The sequence below is a fragment of the Watersipora subatra genome, chromosome 4 (genome assembly GCF_963576615.1).
Source record: "Watersipora subatra chromosome 4, tzWatSuba1.1, whole genome shotgun sequence".
In the NCBI taxonomy this organism is placed as follows: domain Eukaryota; kingdom Metazoa; phylum Bryozoa; class Gymnolaemata; order Cheilostomatida; family Watersiporidae; genus Watersipora; species Watersipora subatra.
The window spans coordinates 35,857,432-35,881,992 of record NC_088711.1 but is presented as its reverse complement, the minus strand read 5'-3'; the positions used below and the strand labels follow the sequence as shown (position 1 = coordinate 35,881,992).

Below are 24,561 nucleotides of genomic sequence, written 5' to 3'. Positions count from 1 at the left end.
TATAGGGCAAGCGTAAGTTTCCATGTTTTATCTTGAAGTATTTATGAATCAGCAAGTTATGGATGTGCCAATTTTTGTGAATTCAGCAATTCACTGCTGTAAAAAAACAAATAAACATTGAAGATAACAATACTAAGAATACCAAAGCATACTTTCAGCTTATTTCTTGACCACTATGGAGTGCTTCACATGATAAAAATTGTAAAAAATGTCTATTTCAACAAAAACTGATTTTCACAAATCTTTCATACAGCATGCGATTTCACTAAATTTTCCAACAGCTATTATAAAAATAAACTAAGCTATCAATATAGCAGCCTGACTCTTGATTCGTCTTTACAAAAAACAGTGTAAGCAATGACAGTATGACATGAATAGCGAAGAACATGATAAAGCCAAGACTAGCAGTAAACAATAAAATAAGGAGGAAGTCCATTCACTCCTTTTCACAAAATGAGCAGTGGCTGACATGAGGAGTCATATGAGAGTTCATATGAAGAAAAGAGCCTAAATACAACAGCTGCGTTGAGTGGGTAAGATATCGTATTAAATAACAGGTCTCAAGTCTGTGATGATTTTTTAATTCTCTCTAATCTAGCCTTGAGTTCCATAAGTTCAGCGTTTTTCACTGAGGAAGAGACAGGAGTAGGTGCAACGCTAGCTGTAGGTCGTGGCAGCACATCCTCCTAACAACAAGTTGAAAACAACTGTCATCTATATACTTGAAAACAATAAAGAAACAACGTGAATGCACAGATTTTGCTATCCATGTTGGAAAAACCTAACCATTCAGGAAAAACACAAAGAAATATTTTCGACAACACAATCTACTGCTACACAAAATGTGAGTAAAATGGCTACCAGAACAAATATAAACTTATCAAAGAAATCTTACAATTCTTTTTGATAAGAGTGAGGTTTTGAGAGTAAGCTGGTAAGTTTGGTAAGAGATCTGTCAATAATATCATAAATTTTGAAAAGATTTTAATCAAAATAAGCAGCTTTTCAATGCTTGAGATTTTAAAAATGTTTCCTCCATCTTTCATGCCGTCTCACTACCTCGTCAAATCATGAAAGGGTGCCCCTCTGGATAGGGAAATGGCTCATGACAATCTAGCACACTGACATAGGTTAGACATCATTTTAATCAAAATTAGTTAAAAGACTGCTACCACTAGGTCCTACCTGTCAATGTATCACAATATATGAAAATAATGAAACTGGTCAATGGCATGAATATTGGCAGAGAATCCAAACATTGACAAACACTTTCATAGAGGTTGAAACACACAGCACCATATACGCATATAACACACAGTAGGGATGCACAGCTAACATACCATTACATTGGAAGGGCGCGTGCTGAGTAGCACAGCTAACATACCATTACATTGGAAGGGCGTGTGCTGAGTACGACATCCGGAGGAGGTTTAGAGACTGCCTGTGCAAGGTTACCAGTACTCGAGCTGATCGGCTTGACTGATATTCCCAGCTTCTTCATTCTCTCCCTGTGCCCCCTCAGCTTCTCCATCCAGTCTATTTCCCCACGTGCCTGACCTATAGACCAATACCCTTACGTGACTTGAGTGCAGGTAATGTACATGTAGAGTGCAGGTCTAGATCAGGTCAATAAAGGTATGAAATACAGGTATAGTACAGTTATAGTACATATAGAATAAAGGTATAGTACAGGTAGAGTACAGATAGAATACAGGTATAGTAGTTATAGTACAGGTAGAACACAGGTATAGTAAAGATGAAATACAGGTCGAGTGCAGGTAGTTTGTTAACCATCAGTTAGGACAGTTGGTATAGACAAACATGTACAATTATTTTAGACGTCTGAGTGTAACAAAGACTGCTGTTGGTCATGCTGCCAATAAACAATTTTGCTGTCTCATATGCTTTTAACCAATGTAGTGTTGGTCAAACTAAGGCTTCCAGTGTGTATACTTGAGTGAAAAACTGAACTGTCAGCTCCATGTGATATGGTCTATTGTTACGAAAGTAGATGAAACTATATCAAGAAACGTTCCGTAAGTGCATTATGGCAAAACAAGTAGATGTCAAACATGCTATAGGATAGTGAGCCACATAAACCCAGCCTTCACCGTCTTTCCAGCAAGCCTAAACACTACCAATTACCCATAACTCTACGATTAATAATTTGATGCTATTAAATGCAGCCACCATGTTAAACAATGTCAACCAACTTGTCATGATATCAGCTTGATTCATCCCATAGGGAAACCCACCATAACATCTGGTATATAAACAATAACATAACCACTAGATAAGGTTTCCGTCCAAATAACAGGACTGAAAGGATAGAGCTAGATGGCTTGGCACATCTACTGCTTATCTGAGGTTAGGCTTATCAATAGCTATATGATGGAACATTCTCCCAGTAACATTTATACTCAAACAGTATATACATGCCTATCGGTAGGTATAATAAGGTGTTCTGCATATTATTTTAGACGACCATTTATCCAAGAATTTAACATACTTTCTCCTCCACTGCCTCGTGTTGTCTCGAGGCCGATAGTAGACGAAGCCTTCTTTTTCTCATTTTCGATGTTCTGCAAACCCCTCTGTATGTACATTTGAAAAAATGAAGAGGATTTTTTTAGAAATGGCTCTAAGCTAGCATCCGGATACTTTTCCCTGAATAAGTAGAGGTCCATAATCCCCTGTAAAATAATTGAGGCGTGTACAGTGGAGAGTGCAGAGAAAGGTGATTGGCTAAAAAGGACACATTTGCGGTCACTGACATAGCCAATAGAGTACTAGAACTAGTTAGTGAGAAAATGTTCAAGAAAGCTTCACGCGTAAGCTGTAATTTTCAATAATTGCAGGAAGTGCAGAATGAGTAGTTTAGAGACATTGGGCGAGTAAATAACTTTGTTACATTTTCATGCACAAATTTTTTTAGATTCATTGTCCTTTGTTTAAATGTAGCAATTTACACTTAGTTAATGTTGTCTACACAATATATAACAAAAATATTAAAAAATTGAGCAAGCTTTTCTAATTCTAGTCAAGTTAAAAATGGAAGATTCGCCATGATAATTCAGTTATTAATAAATCTGTATCAATTTAGTTGACTTTCAAAATATTGCAAATAACAAAACACGACTTTTAGCTATAGAAAACAGCACATCAATCTAGACTAGTGCCCACAATTTAGCTATAGAAATCAGCACATCATCAATCTAGACCAGTGCCCACAATTTAGCTATAGAAATCAGCACATCATCAATCTAGACCAGTGCCCACAATTTAGCTAAAGAAATCAGCACATCATCAATCTAGACCAGTGCCCACAATTTAGCTATAGAAATCAGCACATCATCAATCTAGACCAGTGCCCACAATTTAGCTATATAAAGATTGGTTTTGTTTTTCTTGTTTATCTTAATTATTGTTCTACAAAAGAATTGAATATAAAAAATGTGTTATAATAATAATAATGTATGACTAGTTCAGTTGGCATTTGGCTTGCGTGGCAGCAACAAGAATAATTTGAGGTAATCACTGCCCTGCACTGTATTCCACACGTAAACGCACTGAATGGTTTATTATTGTAGGATAAAATAACTCCTGATTAAAATAGAGTTGTCCCTTAATCAATATTTAATATGTTAAGTCTCTTTTATGCATATAAACCCACGATTTAAAAATGTATTCTCATATGTTCGAGTTTAACTTCTTTTCAACTATAAAGCCCAGACACATGTGCCCAATAAAAAGGAAGATCTACTGCAATCATACATAGAGAAAAGGCAGAAGTCGAGTTGTAAATAATGGAGACCAGTTATAAGCTGTATGAGCAACAAACAACTGACCTCCTTTGAGTTTTCCCTTGATCCGATCTTTTTGAATATGCCCGCAAGGCTGTTGTGTATGAACTGTGCCATCTTACCCGGACTTTGCTGCTACAAGGAAGCAATCGATGTCAATCTAAACATTGATGTTCATCTCGTTTTAATAACAAAAGCTGACCAGCCTGCAGCTACTTTAAAGAAACCGGATAAACCAACAACAAAAGCTAAAGGTTTGCAAACTGTCCTGGTTTAATATGTCTTTGCAGGACAAGATTGTTATGTTTTATGAAAAAGTTCCACAGTAAAGATGCAAAAATATCAATAAAGACAATTATTAAAGGTGCTTCATGAGCGAACAGTTGAAATAGCCTCAAGAGGAAATGATGTTCAGACTCATAAAAATATAGTTCCCACTATTATTTGTTGAATCGGTGTGACTGCCCAGACAGAAACAACGGCTCGTTTTGCCACAAGTCTCACGCAAGACCCGCACTCATGTGAACTGAACATTAAAGAAGGGTCAAAGTGTACCTGACTCAAGGTCGTCTCATTACCGGTGACGGTGCTCTGAGAGCTCTTCTCTCGTTTAGCTATGTGTTTCATAATGTAGGCTTCCAGCTCAGCCTTTGGAGAGTATGTGGCGACTGAGATTGCAGTGTAAACCTGTGACAAGTCGGATGACATTGGCTAAGAATTGGGCTTGCTATCTAAATATTGAGTGTCACAATCAAACCTCCAAAAATGAGCTTAACCATTTCCAAGATTTTCTTTCATTTCATATAGGTATTGTATGCTCGAACAAATATTTTAACAAGAATTAATTTTTTGCATGATTTATTTCATAGTGACAAATTGACAAATATAAAACAAATGCATTACATAGAACTGCGTTAAACTATATTTAAGAAACTAAACAAATTACAAAATAATCGTTTATCCCCAAAAAGAGGTTTTTATTGTGGTTTCACCTTGACATTTAGAACAGGCTAATCAAGGTGTAACTTTGGTCATACAGGAGACGAGTATGAAAAACATAAGTGTTTGATGTTTTTTACATTTTACTCCTGTAAGGCTTTCTTTTCTTGCATCAATTTCTCCTTATTTCTCACGTTAATTACTGGGGTGATGTTAGCTACTGCTGAAATCTTTTTTAAGAACTGCTCAGAAGGTGATTGATCATGTTTTTTTATTGGTTCTTATTTCAATTCTAACTAATAAATTGTTTTTTTCTGCTTTTTCTCATTATTACCCCTCACAAGTCTTTTTGTGACCCACAGTATTTAAATTATAACAGGAAGATATGAAACACTATTCGATATTATTTGAACATTATAGAACCAATGAACATGAAATAGATCTACAGGAGACGAATGTGTACATATGTACCGATTTACAAAACTGCAATGTTTGAGAAATGTATTTTAAACATTACTTTGAATTGTGAAAGAAATATGCAGTTATATTTAGTGTCGCATTCCGCACTAATTGTATGTTAAGGTGATTGATCAAAGTTGAAGCTAAACTGTACATTGTCTTAAGCTACGGGACAAGTGCTGGTCATTTTCATGCATTATCACCCCCTACCACTGATGTAGCTAATGTAAGGATGGTTTTGGTCGACTTAGCCCTAAATCTAATCACTTTGGTTAACAAAGTGATTAGATTTAGGGGACCACCCAGAGTAATCAGTTGTTACAGTCACACAAATGTCAAACCTGCTTAATATTGACAGCAATTATAATAATTGTTGTGTTGCAATAAAAAAGAAACATTTGTAAGAATATACGTAAGAACGCATAGAGCGTAAATCTACTTTTAGAACAATCATGAAGTTGAGAAGAAATTGTTTATAGAGATTATTTATAGAGTTGCGCAAATTCTCGTCTCTTTGAAAATTGTTTTGAAGGAAACAGCATGAACTTGAAAAGCAAAAAACTTGTTTTATACGTAAGATACAACTAATGTATAACTAAAAGTGGCCTTAACCAATGACAATCTTTCAATTTGTCTACAAATAGGCAAGAATACAGGTATATATTCAGATTACGCTGCTACGCACTACTTACCCTCTCTGAAGCAAGAGATATCAGCGTGGCTATCACAGTTTTGACCGTTCTAAGTGGTTTGTCGCTAGGTTTTGACCTCCAGTATGCAGGAGGATAGTCATTGAAGAATGAGTTGCATATCTTGAGAACAGGACCCATCTCAATTTTAGATATAACCGCTGAGAGATTGCGTGTCTTCTTCCATACGCATTTCTGTACAAGTTCTATATAAGAGTCTGTACACTGTAGAACTGCACCAGAGCAGTCGTGGAGTAGACTCAGGGGAGCACTGTAACATATGGGGAATTAGATGTGATAAATCCTGTCATCGCTCAAAGGTCATACAAAGGTCATTGAATGTACAACAAATAAACAAACATCGCACATATATATATATATATATATATATATATATATATATATATATATACAGTCAAACATGGATAACTCAAACTTTACGGGACCAAGCGAAAGTGTTCGAGTTATCAGAGCATTCAAGTTATCAGAGCACTGTCACAAGTCCAGGTACATATTAGTAAATACATGTACATATACAAACTATATATAAATCAAAAGCATAAATGGCTTGTTTCAAATTGAATGCTTCTAATGTAAAGTTTAAAATTTTTTATCGGAAAGCATAGAGATTTTTCTATCACTTGAGATTGGTTTGTTTTCGGTGATGTGACTGCCAGGACATTTTCAGATTAAAATTGGCAAAACTTGATTGCTGTTGAAATGCTCAGAAGAAAAGACATCTTTTTCTTTTGAGCGTTTTAACCAAGATCAATTTTGCCGATTTTTCTTCAAGTTTATCCGAAGGTTACCTCACTTTTTCATGCCTTCGAAAGACCATTGCTAAGCGGATGTTTGGTAAAATTTGATTTTTTCGAACCGTTAGACAAGTCGTTAACGAAAATTTTTTTGCCGATGATGGTAATAACGACGCCTATGAACTACTAAAAGTTGAGGTTTGAAATAAAGTGATTTCTAAAGCGATAACAACCATCTCGGTAGCCGTTGGGCAAAAAGCTGTTCGAGTTAACCTTGTGTTCGAGCTATCCGAGGGCGACTTATTCGAGGGCGACTTATTTGAGTTTGACTGTATTATATATTTATTATACATATATATAATATATACATTCACATAGAACAAGTAGGAAAAATTGGCAGGAGAAGACAAGTGGTGACCAGAAACAGAAAAAGCTAGAGAATAAGTGACGGAAAACTGATGGAAGTTAACGAAAACAGCCTAGGGACGCAAATAAGCTTCATATACCCAACCTCAATGTTTTCAGACCGAAAGAGAATATACTAAGACTGCAGTTTTTGACCATTTATAAAGATAGCTACCCGATAAATATAGCAACTAGAGGTTCCTTGAGCTCTTATGCTGATACTACAGAAAAGAAGACAGCTTCCCAACATGCAGGGCTAGTGCTGCAGACTTAATGAGATGATAGTCAGTTGCATAAAGCAATCAAAACCTTGCTAACTTCTATTTACCAAACTTATTGCACATCTCATGAGCATTACTAACCCACCTGTCATTAACACAAATACGAAGAATAAAACGGAATGCTAATGTGTCCGACTCATGTCAGCAAGTACTTCCAAATGCTGCCAGGGCGCTTCCAAATGATGCCGCAGTCAACTCATTACCAATGATTGAAGAACTTACCATAGTGTGTTAGTGTGATGACCATGGAGCAAAATCTTTCCCAGGGATATGTTTAGGTTGGATATGCAGTCTGCTCCCTCAGGATGATCATTAAGCTTGGGGTCAAGGACACCGGACACAGCTTGAGCAATGAAGTCTTTAAACACCTCTATGCTTGTCTTATCAATCATGTCTTTTTCTGCAAGCTAATGTCACAAATAACGTACTGAGTACAATATAACCAAGATAATGTTAGAAGTATATTTTAGTTCAGTAAAGCGAATGGGAGAGCAAGTAATGAAGCCTTTAGCATGAAATACAAACTATTGCCTCAGTTTATGACAACCCGCCATTTTACACAAGAAATAATACACTATCAACTTGTTTAGTTTATTTGATGTAATAATCCAAGCTCTTCAAGAGCTTAGGCTACAGCTTCCTGCTAATGAAAATAATTGTCTTGAGCAACCATTAGGCCACCAGGGCCATCCTAAACCAAAGCTTTCCAGCATATCTCGGGTGTTGGTAAAACTTTGCGGATAAGGTTGCTCACCATGTGAAAAGTGAACGTACCTCGACGATGAGCGATGTGCACATGAAGTGTAGTTTAATGGCAGCAGAGGTTGCTGCGCTGTCGGTGTCATTGAGATGAGTTGTGTGCAACTTCTTTAGTTGCAAAGTTATCATTACTATAATCTGGTCGGCATATGATCTGACCATATTCTGGTGCTGTGGCTCTGACATGGTGTAGTTCAGCTGCAACAAAAATTACACTTTTAGGGTTATTTTATGCTATGTAAAACAACTGCTAGCTACATAGCTAATTTTTGGATATTTTCATGCGCACTCATTATATAAATAACTAGGTGAATGCCCGGCGTTGTACAGGTAATAAAAGACAGCTTATAAACAGTAGCAGGTAATGTAGTTGATATTGACCATGTTTCTTTACCCAATGACCTTGAGTAACTCAAGCTAGTCTAAATCTACATATACAAATCTCAAAGTTAGTGTGTCTGTGTACTTCAGTTTGTCCGGCTATAGCTGTCAAAATATTGGAATGAAGAATCTGTATCACAGAAGATTTTATCTCGGAACCTCCCGTTCACCAGATTACACACTAAACCATTTAGCTACGTGGGATTGATAGATACATTGGGCGATATGAGTGAATATCTGGATGAAAATACCGCTATATAGATGCGTTACGCTACGTGATTAAAGCTTGCTCTCACGCTCTTATCAGTAAGTGACTAGCCTACTCCAATTAGCCATTGGCAATGTGCCAGGCTAATGGCAGACAACTACTTTACCTCTCATGTTTGTAAGCTGATTTTAATACCCATGCAACGCCGGAAATTCCGCTAGTCTTTATAATAGAAGCCGCATCTATAATTGTGCTTGTAATCATTACATTACCCGTCATGATCTCTCACGCAATAATGTTCTTCAAGTGTGCTAGCAGTAACTAATAGTAACTGTGTTTATTTCAACTGTGTAATAAGTGTGTGCACAATTATTCCATAGTACGGCTAGTAGGCCACATGGCATAGTGAATAGCACACGCTTGTCTGCAGAACTGGGGTTTCTCAATTCCAGAACAAAGCGGTTTTTTCATTCCTAAAACTTTATCGCTATAATTGAACATACGAACGACAACAGACTCACATTTACATGTATATATACAATGTATATACTAGTGCTGGATAACGATTCGAGTGCATTCGGTTTTTCGATAGTTATTCTCTCTTGGTTCATCGATTCAGAAGGAGAAGACAACTGCGTATGAACCGAATTTTACATCACGATTCGATTCAGTGTTTGCGCATGCCCACGCAGCAGCTTCCTAAACAAAGTTTCGTGAGAGTATTGATCGGTCAGCAAATGTGTTTAGAGGTTTTTTTCATCCAAATTGTAGCAATAGTCTTGACTCTTGTCAAATTAACTCATGTGATGTTTTGTAGTTAAGAGACTCATATTTGTAATATCTTATTATGGTATTAATCTTCATTGATTGTATTTGTCCTGAGCATATTGTAATTTTTTTATTTATATTTATTCAATTGTTTTTAAATTAATTAATTAGATGTTGATTCATTAAATTTTAAAGCGGATAACATTTTTCAAATTGTATTGGTTAATTAATATTAATATAGTTGAAAATGACACCATTACTTGAACATTTTTTGCAAATAGTAATTATTAGTTTACTATTTATTAATACTGTAAATATACAAATCTCGGTTCGATGCGGTTCATAATGCCCATATGAGTAAACCGAAGTAACAAATGAAGATTCGGTTTCATTCGGTTTTCAGGAGAAAACAACTCTGAAATTGAATGCATAGTGCAGGTAGACATCGAACAGCTCTAATATATACTAGCTGAATGCCTGGTGTTGCACGGGTAATACAATGATTACTTGATAAATTTGAGTAACTTACCTGGAAAGCTAAATCTTTATTAAAATCTTTACTAAAACAATACCTGTGTTTTGGGCCAGCTTAAAAATTGTTGTGTAATGGTCAACAGTGCTAGTTATTGACCCCAAGCAAGCGCTTCAAATGTGAGTATCTTAACCAATGTAATGACTATTTGACCAATGAATCAATTGTATTCCTTGTAGCTTAATGGTTAAAGGTTGACTTGCAACAAAATTCACATTACAGTTATTTGGTATCAAAAATTCACCATGTCTTACTCTGTTGTGTTGTAGGTGCCAAATATGTGGAAATGTGATTACAAGCTCTTAAAAACTCAAAAACGAAAAGCCGCCGTAGATTGGAATCTCTTTATTTCTCTGACATAGCCATGAAATTTGGTTGTCTTGTCATGTGATGTTCTCACGTGAATTGAAAGGCCAATAAAAAGCTCAATATAAAACTTATCGCAGAACTAGTTTATAACAAACACTTCGGGTTTTACCAAAGACCCCGTATCAAATATAGATGCTCGCTACTTTACAGTTTTGTTTCGGTTTAATCTAATCGTCAAGTCGTCATCTGATCATGTGACCCGATACTTCACAATAATTTCTGCAGCACTTTTCGATTATCACAGGTGACCAACAGGCTCGTCATGATTATCAGACAATGATATGTACTTCTTCAAGCTAAGGCTAAAAAATTAAACAAATTTTTGGGTAAGTTATAAGATATTGGTGCTAAAAGTGACAGCATTACAATGGCGATAAAACCGATGCGTAAAAACAATAGGCATGGTTTTATTGAATGCGTGAAGTATATTTGTAAAAATATTTCGACAAATGAGGTTGCATGAAAGTGTAAACAGAAACCATCTCTCACAACTACGTCACATTTGAGCCGTTTTGGAAAGAGAATCCAAACTACGACGGTCTCGTGTGACTGCGATTAACTGTTCTTTTTGAGCTTTTAAGACCTTGTAACCACATTTCCACATATTTTGCACCTACAACACAACAGAGTAAGACATGGTGAATCTTTTCATATCAAATAACTGTAATGTGAATTTTGTTGCAAGTCACCCTTTAAGTTTGCCACCTCTAGATCTCGAAGTCTCAAAATCAAATCCAGTGCTGTGCAAATCATTCATGGCTAGATTTTAATTTCTACCTGACTGAGGGCACTGGAGGCAGTGAAAAGATCGCCACTAGCAATATTGGTCACTGTCATGTCAACTGCACTTTTGGCATCTGGAGACTGCTCTAGAAGGTTCTGCTGCTGCATGCTTCCTTTAGTGGGAGTCGAAGGAGGTAACTTCCTAGTCTGTAATAACCAACTAGAATATGTGTATGGTGCTACATATAACACATGCTAAGTTTAATTGCCAAACTAGAGATCAGCTCTGTGACCAACATCCAATACAGTTAATACAATCTATACAGTTAATCAAATTATATCCTTATAGTTGATGCAGGAAGATTCCAACTGCACCTATATCCGCACTCGTTAGGACATGTAGCGTGTATTTTATTATTTATTAGCATTGCAAACCAATTTAAAAAACTGACCAGACCTGAACGTGTTGGTGAAGAAGAACATTGAAGAGAAGCGCTCTCAAAAGAATCATAAGTCCTACGGCTTGAATAAGACAAAAAGTGTTCTGAGCATTTTTATAATGTAACTCCTGGAGTATATTTTTATGTAGAATAACTACTGGAGCAGCTGCAGCCTGCAATGAAACTGCAAAACAACCAAAATCTGTAAGGTTTTGATATGCTTATATTTCTTCTTTTCCACTTTAACTCAGGTATTCTTTCATCAAAATATCTATTTTTAATGCATCGTATCATCTAAAGTTGCCATTAAGATAAAGATACCTTAAGAACCAGGGATACTTTAAGAACCAGAGATACCTTAAGAACCAGGGGTGGAATGGGCTCCGTTACATAGCGAAATAATTCATCACTTATCTCTTCTAGGACCACCTCATCCATGGGAGGATTATAGCAAGTGGTCAAGGTGTACCTCGGGTCACGCGGGGCAGCCATGTCAGCCCCTTGCGCAACTGTGCCCGCAGTGCTTGGTCTAAAACAAGAAAAAATTGATAACAATTAGTATACTAAAAGAACATAATTTATCAAAAAGTATGTAAGTATATCTACGGACATGACACTTATATACCTAAGGGTGCTTTTATAGGTTTTGAGTACAAGTGAAGCATGTGGATTATAATCCCACATCTCTCACAATTTTAGAAAAAATGTGGTAGTTGTTTGTTTTGATGAGGGTGCGCGATGGTACATGATACCGTACAGGATGAAAATATTCGTTGGTTATAAAAATTCGCGATTTCGCGAACAGGCAACTCCGCGAATTATAAAATTCCGTGAATAATTAGTTCTATTTTTAATCACAAGGGAGAATAACTACTGCATCAAATTAAAAACAAGCCGCTAGGCTGGTTTTTAATATAAATACTAAACGTAGTTGAGTTTCAAAACATTTTTAAAATCATTGCCTGGGCTGTGAGCTAACACCGTTGCCAATGCATCACATTTCTTTAAAAAATTATTGAAGGTTGTCACAAGATATGCAGAATGGCGTCATCGCAAAAATAGCCACTAGGCAGAAGTACTAAACGTAGCCGAGTTCCAAAATTTATTTAAAATCATCGCCGGGCTTCGAGCTTTATTGCCATTGCATCAAACTTTACAAAATTATTCAAGGTTTTCACAAGTTATTCGGCGTGGCTTCGTCATCGCAAAAAATCCCTCCTAGTCTTTTTACATTGAAATCACTCCATCAATCTCTAATACCGAAGTAGAGGACGATCATGATTCTGATCTAGACATGATGGTATGTATTTGCTTTGCAGAAACGTTTTTCCATAATTAACTGCATTAGTTAATTCTTTTGTTTAAAAACTGCTCGCTTTCATTAAATACTTCAGCTATTGTTTTTGTACTTCCTTAACACTTATTAATATTTTTCTTTTTGGTGTTTACTGCAGATTGACAATGAAACAACCTACTCCGATTACGAAAACTAAAGACAAGTAGTAATATTCACCGTGGCAGAAATATTGGCAGAGAAACAACCAGTCAACCTAGACCCCTTCATCGACAACAACTCCTTGATATCGCTGCAGCAAACATGATTAAATTATATATTTTATTTCATGTATAGATATATTATAATTTATAACAAACTTGAGTGTACAAATAAAATGTTTCAAATACAATTTTACAAACGATGAATGGAGTAAATATAAACAGTTTAGTCCATATGGCGGTTGTCTAGAGCAATAAAATTAAACTGATACTCTTGATAAGTGAATACTAGCGTGTAATGGTGCTCTCTGACTAGTTATTTTGGTAATAGCAGCTCTATATCGCGGTCACTGTCTTGGGCAGATGTTAAAGGCAATTCTCTCACTACTACGTGGCTGGTAAGTCAGTTATCAGAAGTCTCCTCGTGGCTTACTATTGCAACGTTCTGCTGGTTGGCCAAAAGTTTGTGATCCTAAAGGCGTTCTTGTTCCTTTTTTAAAACAGATATATTCTCCTCGTTAGCAGCTGCGGTCACTTCAATTTCAAGACATCCCTGAATGATTGGTGATCTTCTAGGAATAACATCCACCACCCTTGCAGTCATTGTACCTCCGGATATGATGAAAAAGCTGCTTACTTTACTTATTTCACGGGGTAGATGACCAACCGTTGCGCAGTCTGCGTTTATTAGCTTTACTGCCAATGGTTCGTGTAGATAATTGGGCTCTTTCTCACACTAAAACGAATAACAAAGCGGTAGGGATGGAAAAAATAAATATTGCGTTTTACTGAAGTAAAACTCAATTATTAATTTAGTAAATAGTTTTTAAAAAACTCATTACTTACCACAAGTTGTTGGCTTATCAAAGGCCTCCAAAACGATGAATACTCGTAAAAACCACTGGACGCAGCAAAAATTGTTTACCGTAGCTTAGCAAGATCGCCTCGCAGTTATAAGCTAAATATAAACCGGAACACGCGGTGTGCGCATGCGTAGGAATAACTCTATTACTAGCCGCAATAGAGTTAACTTTTCCTAGAGAGTGGCAGTTTTTAGCCGCGAATAAATTCATCCGCGAATATGCATGAAAAGACAATTTTCGCGAAATATAACTCCGCGAATGAATTCATCCTGTACGGTAATCGAGTCAAATATGTCCGCCAACAGCCGATGATTGCATGAGCGGCCATGCATCAGGCTGTGGCCTAACATTTCTCTAGATATTCTAATGTTTGTAGGTTAAGATAATGTTTGTAGGTTAAGATAATGTTTGTAGGTTAAGATGTTTGTAGGTTAAGATAATGTTTGTAGGTTAAGATAATGTTTGTAGGCCAGGATAACGGAATGTTTGCTTTGTCAAAAACATGTTCGATATACGTTAGACATGTTCGATATACGTTAGACATGCTCGATATACGTTAGACATGCTCGATATACGTTAGACATGTTCGATATACGTTAGACATGTTCGATATACGTTAGACATGTTCGATATACGTTAGACATGTTCGATATACGTTAGATATGTTCGATATACGTTAGATATGTTCGATATACGTTAGACATGTTCGATATACGTTAGACATGTTCGATATACGTTAGACATGTTCGATATACGTTAAACATGTTCGATATACGTTAGATATGTTCGATATACGTTAGACATGTTCGATATACGTTAGATATGTTCGATATACGTTAGACATGTTTGATATACGTTAGACATGTTCGATATACATTAAACATGTACGATATACGTTAGACATGTACGATATACGTATGCTAAAATGTAAAATTGGATTAGTTTGCAGATCTTACTAGAGTAACTACAATGTTGATAACATATGGTTGAAACCGAAATATGAAGGATAACTCCGAGTGTATGAATATGCATATGGACATTAATTTATAACTCTGACGCATGAACATTGTGCATACCGATTGGTTGGCGGATTGCTGCTTGACCGATGTCCTTGCTGTGTGGGAGCAGTGGAGGGCCGACTACGACCTACAGCTTTAGGAGCTGGGGCTGCTGGCTCTGGATTAATTACTGGGGCTGGCTTAGACCTGGAGGCTCTCTTAATCCTTTCTTCCAGCATACCGAGCTCTTTATCATTCAACTAGATAAAGTCATATGGAAGGTTAGATAACACGGGTTTGCTATGTGTGATGATTACACAATTGTTTCATCAAAAAGAATATTTTCTAGAGTTGTTGTTGGTTAAATCCCAAAAATAGATTTCCGCAATAGTATAACAAAATACCTTGACATTCATCCAACCAAGAATGACCCAACCTCATTGTAGTACAATCAGCTGCTCACAAATGTCTAACAAATAATAATGCTATGCTATCAATCAATAAATAAATATGACTTCTACAGTAAAAAGGATCCATATCTCTAACTGGTGGCCATTAATGCACCAACGGCTACTGAGGCTAAGATACAGACCATAAAAATGAGTCTAGTGCCCACCCTGCCAACGTATTTGTAGACTTGGTCCCCTACTATTTGATGAGCGACCACGATGGTATTCAGAGCAGCACTTCTCACAGGATTGTCTCTGTCAGCAATATGCTTCGCAATCTCCTTGATTGCTTCCTTGGTAGACGGCTGGCAAATACTTAGGCCATGCTTTTCCATCATGCAACCCAGCTCTTCTAGGCACTCTGCATAGCATTGATATCAAGAGTAAGTGAGAGCTCAACCACACATCATAAAGGAATGACTTCAAGAGATTGCAGTACTAACAGGAAGGAACCTCGAAGGCCAACAAGGAAATAGTTGCAAAGCCTCACGCTGATTTATCTTATAACTAACCCTTGGAGTAGCGTTAAGCACTACCTTAACAACAGCCGGTGCCTCTTAACAACAGCCGGTGCCCCTTAATAACAACCGGTGCCTCTTAACAACAGCCGGTGCCTCTTAACAACAGCCGGTGCCCCTTAACAACAGCCGGTGCCTCTTAACAACAGCCGGTGCCCCTGAGCCGGATGTCGTATGATTCAAAGTCAAGCTGTTCATGCAAAAGTGAAAATCATTTTTGCAATGAATATAATAGCAGACGATCTAATGCAGTTATAATATTGATTTGATAATTCCGTTGAAATCGAACACCATTGAAAACAAGCCAGTCAAGAATATATTTTCATGTGAAGGTTTCCATAATCACTTTTTCTTCTGCTGAAGACAAGACAAATAAGGCGACAAATGAGACTCCGCACATGAATATTTTTTGAAACGCAAAAACATTTTAAATAATGTACCTAAAAGTACGCAGAGCCAAAGAGAATGGTGACAGAATGGTGAGAGAAGACTCCAAAGGAAGCATAATTCAGACTAAAAAACTGAATTATGCTTTTTATTATTACAACTATTATTACTACAAGCTAAAAATAGCTTGTAGTAATAATAGTACGTTTAGTTTTATCCATTACAATTCATTGTAGCATCTGGTTCACCAGTGTCAGCTAATTGAAGACATGTACAGGTGTTCGAAGAAGTAGTCAACAACTTCTAAGCTTTGTAACAGAACACGGTGATGTAAAGTTATGCTCTATTTAGATTTCACCAAGAATTGGAGTTACCTGCTCTCAGTTTAGCCAGACGAATGTCAAGTGTCCAAAACAAATTGATATGATCCTCTCTCTGCTTAGACTGAACCAAATTGAACTAAACCTCTATGTCTAGACTATACACCAAAGCAAAGTTACCCGCTTCATCTTTACATTAAAACAATAGTTTCCTACATAGACTATAGCGAACCTGAGATAACTGTTTTCTGTCAGGATAACATATAGCCATTTTACCTGCTCTCTGTTTGGAATTCTTGGAAGCAAGGCCACCCATGATGAACATAAATATCTTGCTTACGGGATAAACGCAGGACAGGGACTGAAATATTTTTCTCACTTCTCGTCTCACATTCTCCTTAGATTCCCCAACCTATGGTAACAAGGAATGAAAATTCAAGGTGTACGACGATCATAAGAATATATCACCAACAGTAATAACTTAAAACGGAGTATAAGAACATAGTAGTACTGCTAAAGCCTACATATAAGTTTCCTGCTAAGCACTACCCCAGTCGCTGATTGGCAGCTGTATAGCTATAAAAGTGCAGAGGAAAATCAACTGAGTTAACGCAATTAGGTGAACATGATGAGCCTCCAGCCGACTTGGTGTATGACAACTAGTTTACAACATTTCAGTCCACCGGCAAGTCGACGGAATTCCTTATAGAATATCCAGGGCAGGGGTATTGAACTACCGTAATATAAGCCTATCTTGCATATCAGCGTAATATAAGCCTATCTTGCATATCAGCGTAATATAAGCCTATCTTACATATCAGCGTAATATAAGCCTATCTTGCATATCAGCGTAATATAAGCCTATCTTGCATATCAGCGTAATATAAGCCTATCTCGCATATCAGCGTAATATAAGCCTATCTCGCATATTAGCGTAATATAAGCCTATCTCGCATATCAGCGTAATATAAGCCTATCTCGCATATCAGGGTAATATAAGCCGACCCTAAAACACTCCTTAAATCAGAGAATTTATAGAAAACCGCATATAAGCCAACCCTATAAACCGTAACACACTGTACGTACCTATCAAAGCAAAAGGTTGCAGAAATGGAGCAATTTTTGCAGGCTTAGTACAAAACGTTTCTGATTGGTGAGTAGTTGTACAATTAGCCTATCATGTCTCCGCTTAATCAAAAGGAAACCATCATATGTTTGCATTGAGCTATAGGAAATCGTGTTTGAATCTCACGATGACCTTAGTTTTGCTTTGCAAAAACACATTCTACAGCTATTTGTTTGCAATGATCAGAAGAATTACAGCTATGTAGGTTTCACAAATTTTAAATCAATGGACTGCTGATGTTTATCTATTAGGCAATAGTAATAGGATGTATTTATTTATACCAGTAATAATAATAATGCCACGCGCTAAAGTAATAGTAGTAACAAATCTAACTCGTAACATGCTTAACTAGTCAACCACGTTAGTATGAGGTCAAATAAGTGTCCTAACTGATTCTGCAACATATTTGTGACCTTTTTATGGCATCAGTTGATGTAAAATTTTATGCTAATTAATTTGGTCAAATGTTATGGCAACTTATATGCCCCAATGTCAAATATTTGGTTTTACCGAATGTTAACTATCTCCGTAAAAGATTTAATATGGTAGTGAAAGAGTTAATGGTGGTGGTAGTCATTATTGATTAATGTTGTTTTACTTTCATTAATAAAGTTGTTTTACTTTCTAATAACTAATAAAGTTGAGTTAATAGAAATTCAAGTTATAGTTGTTAAAATCAAGTTAGCATAATGTTTATTTGTTCACTTTCAACCACAGAGTTATGCGCGTATATGACGGACCCCGGAGTTTGGTAACTTTTTGACGCTCTTGAATCGGTTTATATGCGGAGATATAAACCCGTCTAATGTTTAACACAATTGGCCGTACACATACACTGATAATTCTGAATCGCTAAAATAAAAACTAATATCTATGATAAGCAGCTTCTGACTAGCGCAGATGAAGAGTTGGTCCGTCTAATTGAATGAATTGTAGAATTAATCTGTCTATTTATGTATAATCCGATCAAATGGGTTAGTTTTAAGATATTGCAGTAACCTTTCAAAGACTTGGTAACATATCTAAATAGGTTTATATGTGTTTTGTATCATTATTATACTTAAACGACCCTACACAAAAATGGTTAAATTTGTTGAAGAGATTTTGGTAGAAGGGTTTGGTAACGGCCGTTAACGGATAATTTTTCGGTAGTTGTGTGCACATATGCATTTCTCATAAATCTCCCAAACAATCGCTTTGCTCGTGTTTGGTCATGGGAATATACCTGCCCATGCTAATATATAGTAATATACCTGCCCATGCTAATATATAGTAATATACCTGGCCTAAGCTAATATATAGTAATATACCTGCCCATGCTAATATATAGTAATATATTAGCACATGCTAATATATAGTAATATACCGGCCCATGCTAATATATAGTAATATACCTGGCCTAAGCTAATATATAGTAATATACCTGCCCATGCTAATATATAGTAATATACCTGCCCATGCTAATATATAGTAATATACCGGCCCATGCTAATATATAGTAATATACCTGCCCATGCTAATATATAGTAATATACCTGCCCATGCTAATATATAGTAATATACCTGCCCATGCTAATATATAGTAATATACCTGCCCATGCTAATATATAGTAATATACCTGCCCATGCTAATATATAGTAATATACCTGGCCTAAGCTAATATATAGTAATATACCTGCCCATGCTAATATATAGTAATATATTAGCACATGCTAATATATAGTAATATACCGGCCCATGCTAATATATAGTAATATACCTGGCCTAAGCTAATATATAGTAATATACCTGCCCATGCTAATATATAGTAATATACCTGCCCATGCTAATATATAGTAATATACCGGCCCATGCTAATATATAGTAATATACCTGCCCATGCTAATATATAGTAATATACCTGCCCATGCTAATATATAGTAATATACCTGCCCATGCTAATATATAGTAATATACCTGCCCATGCTAATATATAGTAATATACCTGCCCATGCTAATATATAGTAATATACCTGCCCATGCTAATATATAGTAATATACCTGCCCATGCTAATATATAGTAATATACCTGCCCATGCTAATATATAGTAATATACCTGGCCTAAGCTAATATATAGTAATATACCGGCCCATGCTAATATATAGTAATATACCGGCCCATGCTAATATATAGTAATATACCTGGCCTAAGCTAATATATAGTAATATACCTGCCCATGCTAATATATAGTAATATACCGGCCCATGCTAATATATAGTAATATACCTGGCCTAAGCTAATATATAGTAATATACCTGCCCATGCTAATATATAGTAATATACCTGCCCATGCTAATATATAGTAATATACCTGCCCATGCTAATATATAGTAATATACCGGCCCATGCTAATATATAGTAATATACCTGGCCTAAGCTAATATATAGTAATATACCTGCCCATGCTAATATATAGTAATATACCTGCCCATGCTAATATATAGTAATATACCTGCCCATGCTAATATATAGTAATATACCTGCCCATGCTAATATATAGTAATATACCTGCCCATGCTAATACAATTTGATGTTACAATTACAGAACCGCATAGTTCATGGACTTTATGAAACGAATTTTGTTCGATTCAATAAAAAAATTTCAGCTTTCATATAATAAAATCTAAAAGGCCGACGAGCCAAAGAAACTTTTTGAAGCATGAGAATACAATGTACATAATTACACTGACGAAAATTATATGAACATCTAATCCAGCGTATGTAGAAAACACCAGTCTTTTCACCAGGAAATACATAACAAAATGAACAATTTACATGATTTAACCATGGAATCAATGAATGGATAGCCATTTCGATATTGTAAAAGCCACATGATTAATGATACTAATTTTTTAATTTAATTTTATTATAAAGATTTATTCCCTCTCTGCTGCATGTATGTCACTTTATTCCGAACCAGATTATATTCTGGAACTAAATGTACTGTGACCATATGTGCACATGGGATTTGGCACAGGAACACTTGAGGCTAGATGCCCTTCCTAACACAAGTAATGGTCCTTCTGTGATTCGAACCACTGGCCTACCAATTATATGCCAGTGCACTAACCACTGAACCACGGCTGCTGTGTAGTATGCTTACGAGTAATATTTACCTTTTATATACAACTATAACTGAGTATTAATTTCTTACAAAAAGCAGACACTTTTTGTGTACAGAAAATGACTAAATGCAATTAGGAGTTCTGTAGTAGACTCACTAGGAACTGCCAAAACTACAGTCAAATCTCCATGTGCAAAGTTAATTTGTATGTTAAACCATCATGATGATGGTGTATGTATGTATTCCTCTTAGAATACATCATAATTCATTCAACTTCTTCTCAAAACCGATAACGATTCCCTAATAAATCCTGCAGGAAGTGAGGTAGAGTGGCAAAAATGAATTATACTAAACTATGTAAATTGTTAAATAGTAAAATGTATGTAAAATCAAATGAACAAGAAATAGGCAATGAAGAGATCTCTATGGTGACTGAAGCGACACATGAATACAAGTGTACGATCAGCAATGCATCAGCTCAGAGGTACACATGGTACAACTTACTCTCATTTAAACTACACAAAGTTTATAATTTTAGTATGTTTTTGCTTTTCATATTTACTAGCCTCTTCACCTTTACTTATGAAACTTCAAAGAACTTCGAAAGATGTTAGAAATCACTTTAGAAGTAGAGCCAAATATTTGGAAGTTTACGCCGTATGTTAAGAAAGGCAATCGTGAGGAGACATTTGTCTGCAATAAGTAGCAGCATTCGCTAAGCTTGCTGAAGTTCACTTTTAGAGTTTAACAATCACAAATATAAACAGCAATGCTAGCAGAAATGCTTGCCAATAAATTATCCATTCTCAATAAATTCAGTTTTTACTATTGTCAAAATCAATTTCAAAAGGTTTTCCATGCTCACTTGTTGAAGGCAAGACTTCCAAAGGTTAGTTGAAAATTTTACCTCATCAGAAATTATCATTTCATTACAATTACACAAATAAACCTGATACCAATTTGGCATACTGAAACAACTTTTCGTCCTGTATGTAACAATAAAACACTTCTACTCAAGTACTTATAAACTGTTCAAAATCTCACCTGTTACGAGCTTTTATCTAGGATACACATGACAAGACAATGGACTTTAATATAATAACTAACCTTGAGTATAATGTAGGGTATGAATGCGTCTGCCTCACTGTTTGTCAGTATTTGGTTCTCCCTGTGCATGAGCTCGAAGAGTGCAAGCAGGTACTCGAGCGCTTTGTTAAGCATGCTCGGGTTAGTCTCGAAGAATCGCAGCGTGAACCATTTAAGTATGAGGTCAACATTTGCCAGGGTCTCCGCTTTGTAGCTCTCTAATGCCTACAGTGTAAACAGCAGAGCGCTGGGTAAGAACTAGAAGGCTGTTCAAATCCTATCGGTCAGTGGCACAATGCACCGAGTACTCTGTACCTACAAGCTCAGGAGTAAATATCTGACGATATGACCTGTCAATCCTAGATTACTTAAATCATTTCATACACTATTGCTCACTATATGAGGGATAGGCCTGAGGATACGGATATAAATTTGTTCTACTTAAAATTTAAATAAATACAATTGTAGTTTTGTATGCAACACTAACACTTCAGTCTACAACTTTCCTGAACAGTCCTCCATTATCGAGATTCATTGCCTTTCTTGTGACATAAACAAACAATGCTAAAGATCTACAACTGTGGGCACCTCTGTAAAGCAATGCTCACTGAGATGGTAATATCGTTTTTGTAAAAATGTGAACAAATTCTCTTGCAAGATTAAAATCGCAGAACAAAATAATCACAGCTACAACTATGGCGTATCCCATAAAGAGGAGACATTGTATAGATTTTGACTTTACAACAATTGATACAACGCCAAATGTTATCATGTACATGGCTGGCATTACAAAAGTATTTCATGACTAATAATATTTAAATTGCATTTAGATTCAAAGCACAATAAATAACCATCAAGCTGCACTTCAAATGAAAGTGTTCAAGTATTTATAACCATATGTCTATAACCATACGAATACCAACACGGCTGCCAGTGCTACTGATCAGCTTTAACAAACCCATGTCATGAGATCCCCTCATAAGAATGTCAAGCATTGTACTCATAACACTGGTACTACTTGACTCTCTTGTTCAGTTATCTACACTTCCATTTATCTATCATACACAAACATACTGTAGTGAGCATCTGAATGGCCTTGATGTGCTTCTGAAAGTCCTTGTGCATGAGCAACTCCATTATACTAGAGCTAAAGTTCTTCTCCATCTGGTCTCTCAGCTGATCAACAAACTCAAGCCTAGGCACCGTGAAGTTCCACTTTAGGACCTGAAATCACAACATGCAGTGAGCACTTAGAGGCCTACCTCAATGAAGAAGGTTTGCTAATTATTTGGCAATACACCGAATATTGCCTGGCTTAATATCTTAGGATATGGGTAAACATCAGTAAAGCAATAAGTAAGCTGCAAGAGAGCTGAAGATTCATCAGTAAGCTGCAAGAGAGTACACTACCAGAGAGTAAGCTGCCAGAGAGTAAGCTGCCAGAGAGTAAGCTGCCAGAGAGTGAGCTGCGAGAGAGTATGGTGCGAGAGAGTGAGCTGCCAGAGAGTAAGCTGCCAGAGAGTAAGCTGCCAGGGAGTGAACTGCCAGGGAGTGAGCTGCCAGGGAGTAAGCTGCCAGAGAGTAAGCTGCCAGAGAGTATGCTGCCAGAGAGTATGCTGCCAGAGAGTAAGCTGCCAGAGAGTAAGCTGCCAGAGAGTAAGCTGCCAGAGAGTAAGCTGCCAGAGAGTGAGCTGCCAGAGAGTGAGCTGTGAGAGAGTATGGTGCGAGAGAGTGAGCTGCCAGAGAGTAAGCTGCCAGAGAGTAAACTGCCAGGGAGTGAGCTGCCAGAGAGTATGCTGCCAGAGAGTAAGCTGCCAGAGAGTAAGCTGCCAGAGAGTAAGCTGCCAGGGAGTGAGCTGTCACAGACAGGTCAGTACTGATGGTTGAATGAAGGTCCATGAAGTCAAGGTGAGTGAAGATAAAATCCTGTTTCTAAATGTTTAACGTTTCTAAGCTATCGTTTTACTGTTACAGATAATAAGATTAACATAAAAGAAAAGCGTAAGTCACCTTTACGGACAACAACAATTTGTTGACTTATGTCAAAATGTAAGTATTTTTAAACATTAGTGAAGCAGTCTAATTTATAGCTCGAACTAGCACTTGAATGAATGGACAAAAAAGTTTTGGCCAGTCTTAAGAAGAACACAACTTCCCAAATTTCCAAGCAATCATTTGCAGCAACATTCTTAAAATAAAGGTACGATGGATTTCTTTAAACAAAACTGCTGAAAGAGTCCTGTAACAACTGGAAACGTTTTAATATGGGTTTATAAATAGCTTTATCAGCCGGTTAAAACTAGCTATAACTAGTTATTTGCAAACAATATGGTGTTTTATTAGATGGGATTACTCTGTGGTTGGACACTTCCTAACTTATATAATATATAATATAGTCATTATATAGTCATTATACTTATAATGACTATATTATATGTAATATTAATAGTCATTAGCTGTTGGGTTACTGCTAACATTTATTCTTCCTTCAAAAACTTTAGATCTCAGCTTCAAATTGATCCTAATATGACTGACATGATGCAAAAACAAAAGATTTGAACCAAAACCCGTTTCTTGATTTAAATTTATGAAAGCAGAATGCATAGATGTAATAATATCATGGCAATATAAAAATTTAATGTTTATTTATAGTTAATTGCAAGATAAAACAATTGAACCTATTAAATGGCTATGGCTTATTATG

The 24,561-nt window shown here is 36.3% G+C and overlaps 1 protein-coding gene across 2 annotated transcripts in view; it reads right to left on the bottom strand.

Moving 5' to 3' along the window:
• Positions 1-24,561, bottom strand: part of LOC137394890 (cytoskeleton-associated protein 5-like) — a 59,161-nt gene continuing 34,600 nt past the window's right edge. Inside the window, exons 25-39 of one of the 2 annotated variants that reach the window (XM_068081668.1) lie at positions 22,932-23,081; positions 21,879-22,082; positions 16,817-16,952; positions 15,483-15,676; positions 14,945-15,126; positions 11,869-12,040; positions 11,126-11,278; positions 8,106-8,288; positions 7,554-7,738; positions 5,894-6,161; positions 4,359-4,490; positions 3,849-3,938; positions 2,510-2,693; positions 1,385-1,557; positions 1-686 (exon numbers count right to left, since the gene is read on the bottom strand). In XM_068081668.1, coding sequence (XP_067937769.1) covers positions 561-686; positions 1,385-1,557; positions 2,510-2,693; positions 3,849-3,938; positions 4,359-4,490; positions 5,894-6,161; positions 7,554-7,738; positions 8,106-8,288; positions 11,126-11,278; positions 11,869-12,040; positions 14,945-15,126; positions 15,483-15,676; positions 16,817-16,952; positions 21,879-22,082; positions 22,932-23,081 — 2,532 coding nt within the window. In that variant the 3' untranslated portion in view covers positions 1-560. The remainder of the gene's footprint in view (positions 687-1,384; positions 1,558-2,509; positions 2,694-3,848; positions 3,939-4,358; positions 4,491-5,893; positions 6,162-7,553; positions 7,739-8,105; positions 8,289-11,125; positions 11,279-11,868; positions 12,041-14,944; positions 15,127-15,482; positions 15,677-16,816; positions 16,953-21,878; positions 22,083-22,931; positions 23,082-24,561) is intronic. The other variant, XM_068081669.1, reaches the window with a different exon arrangement.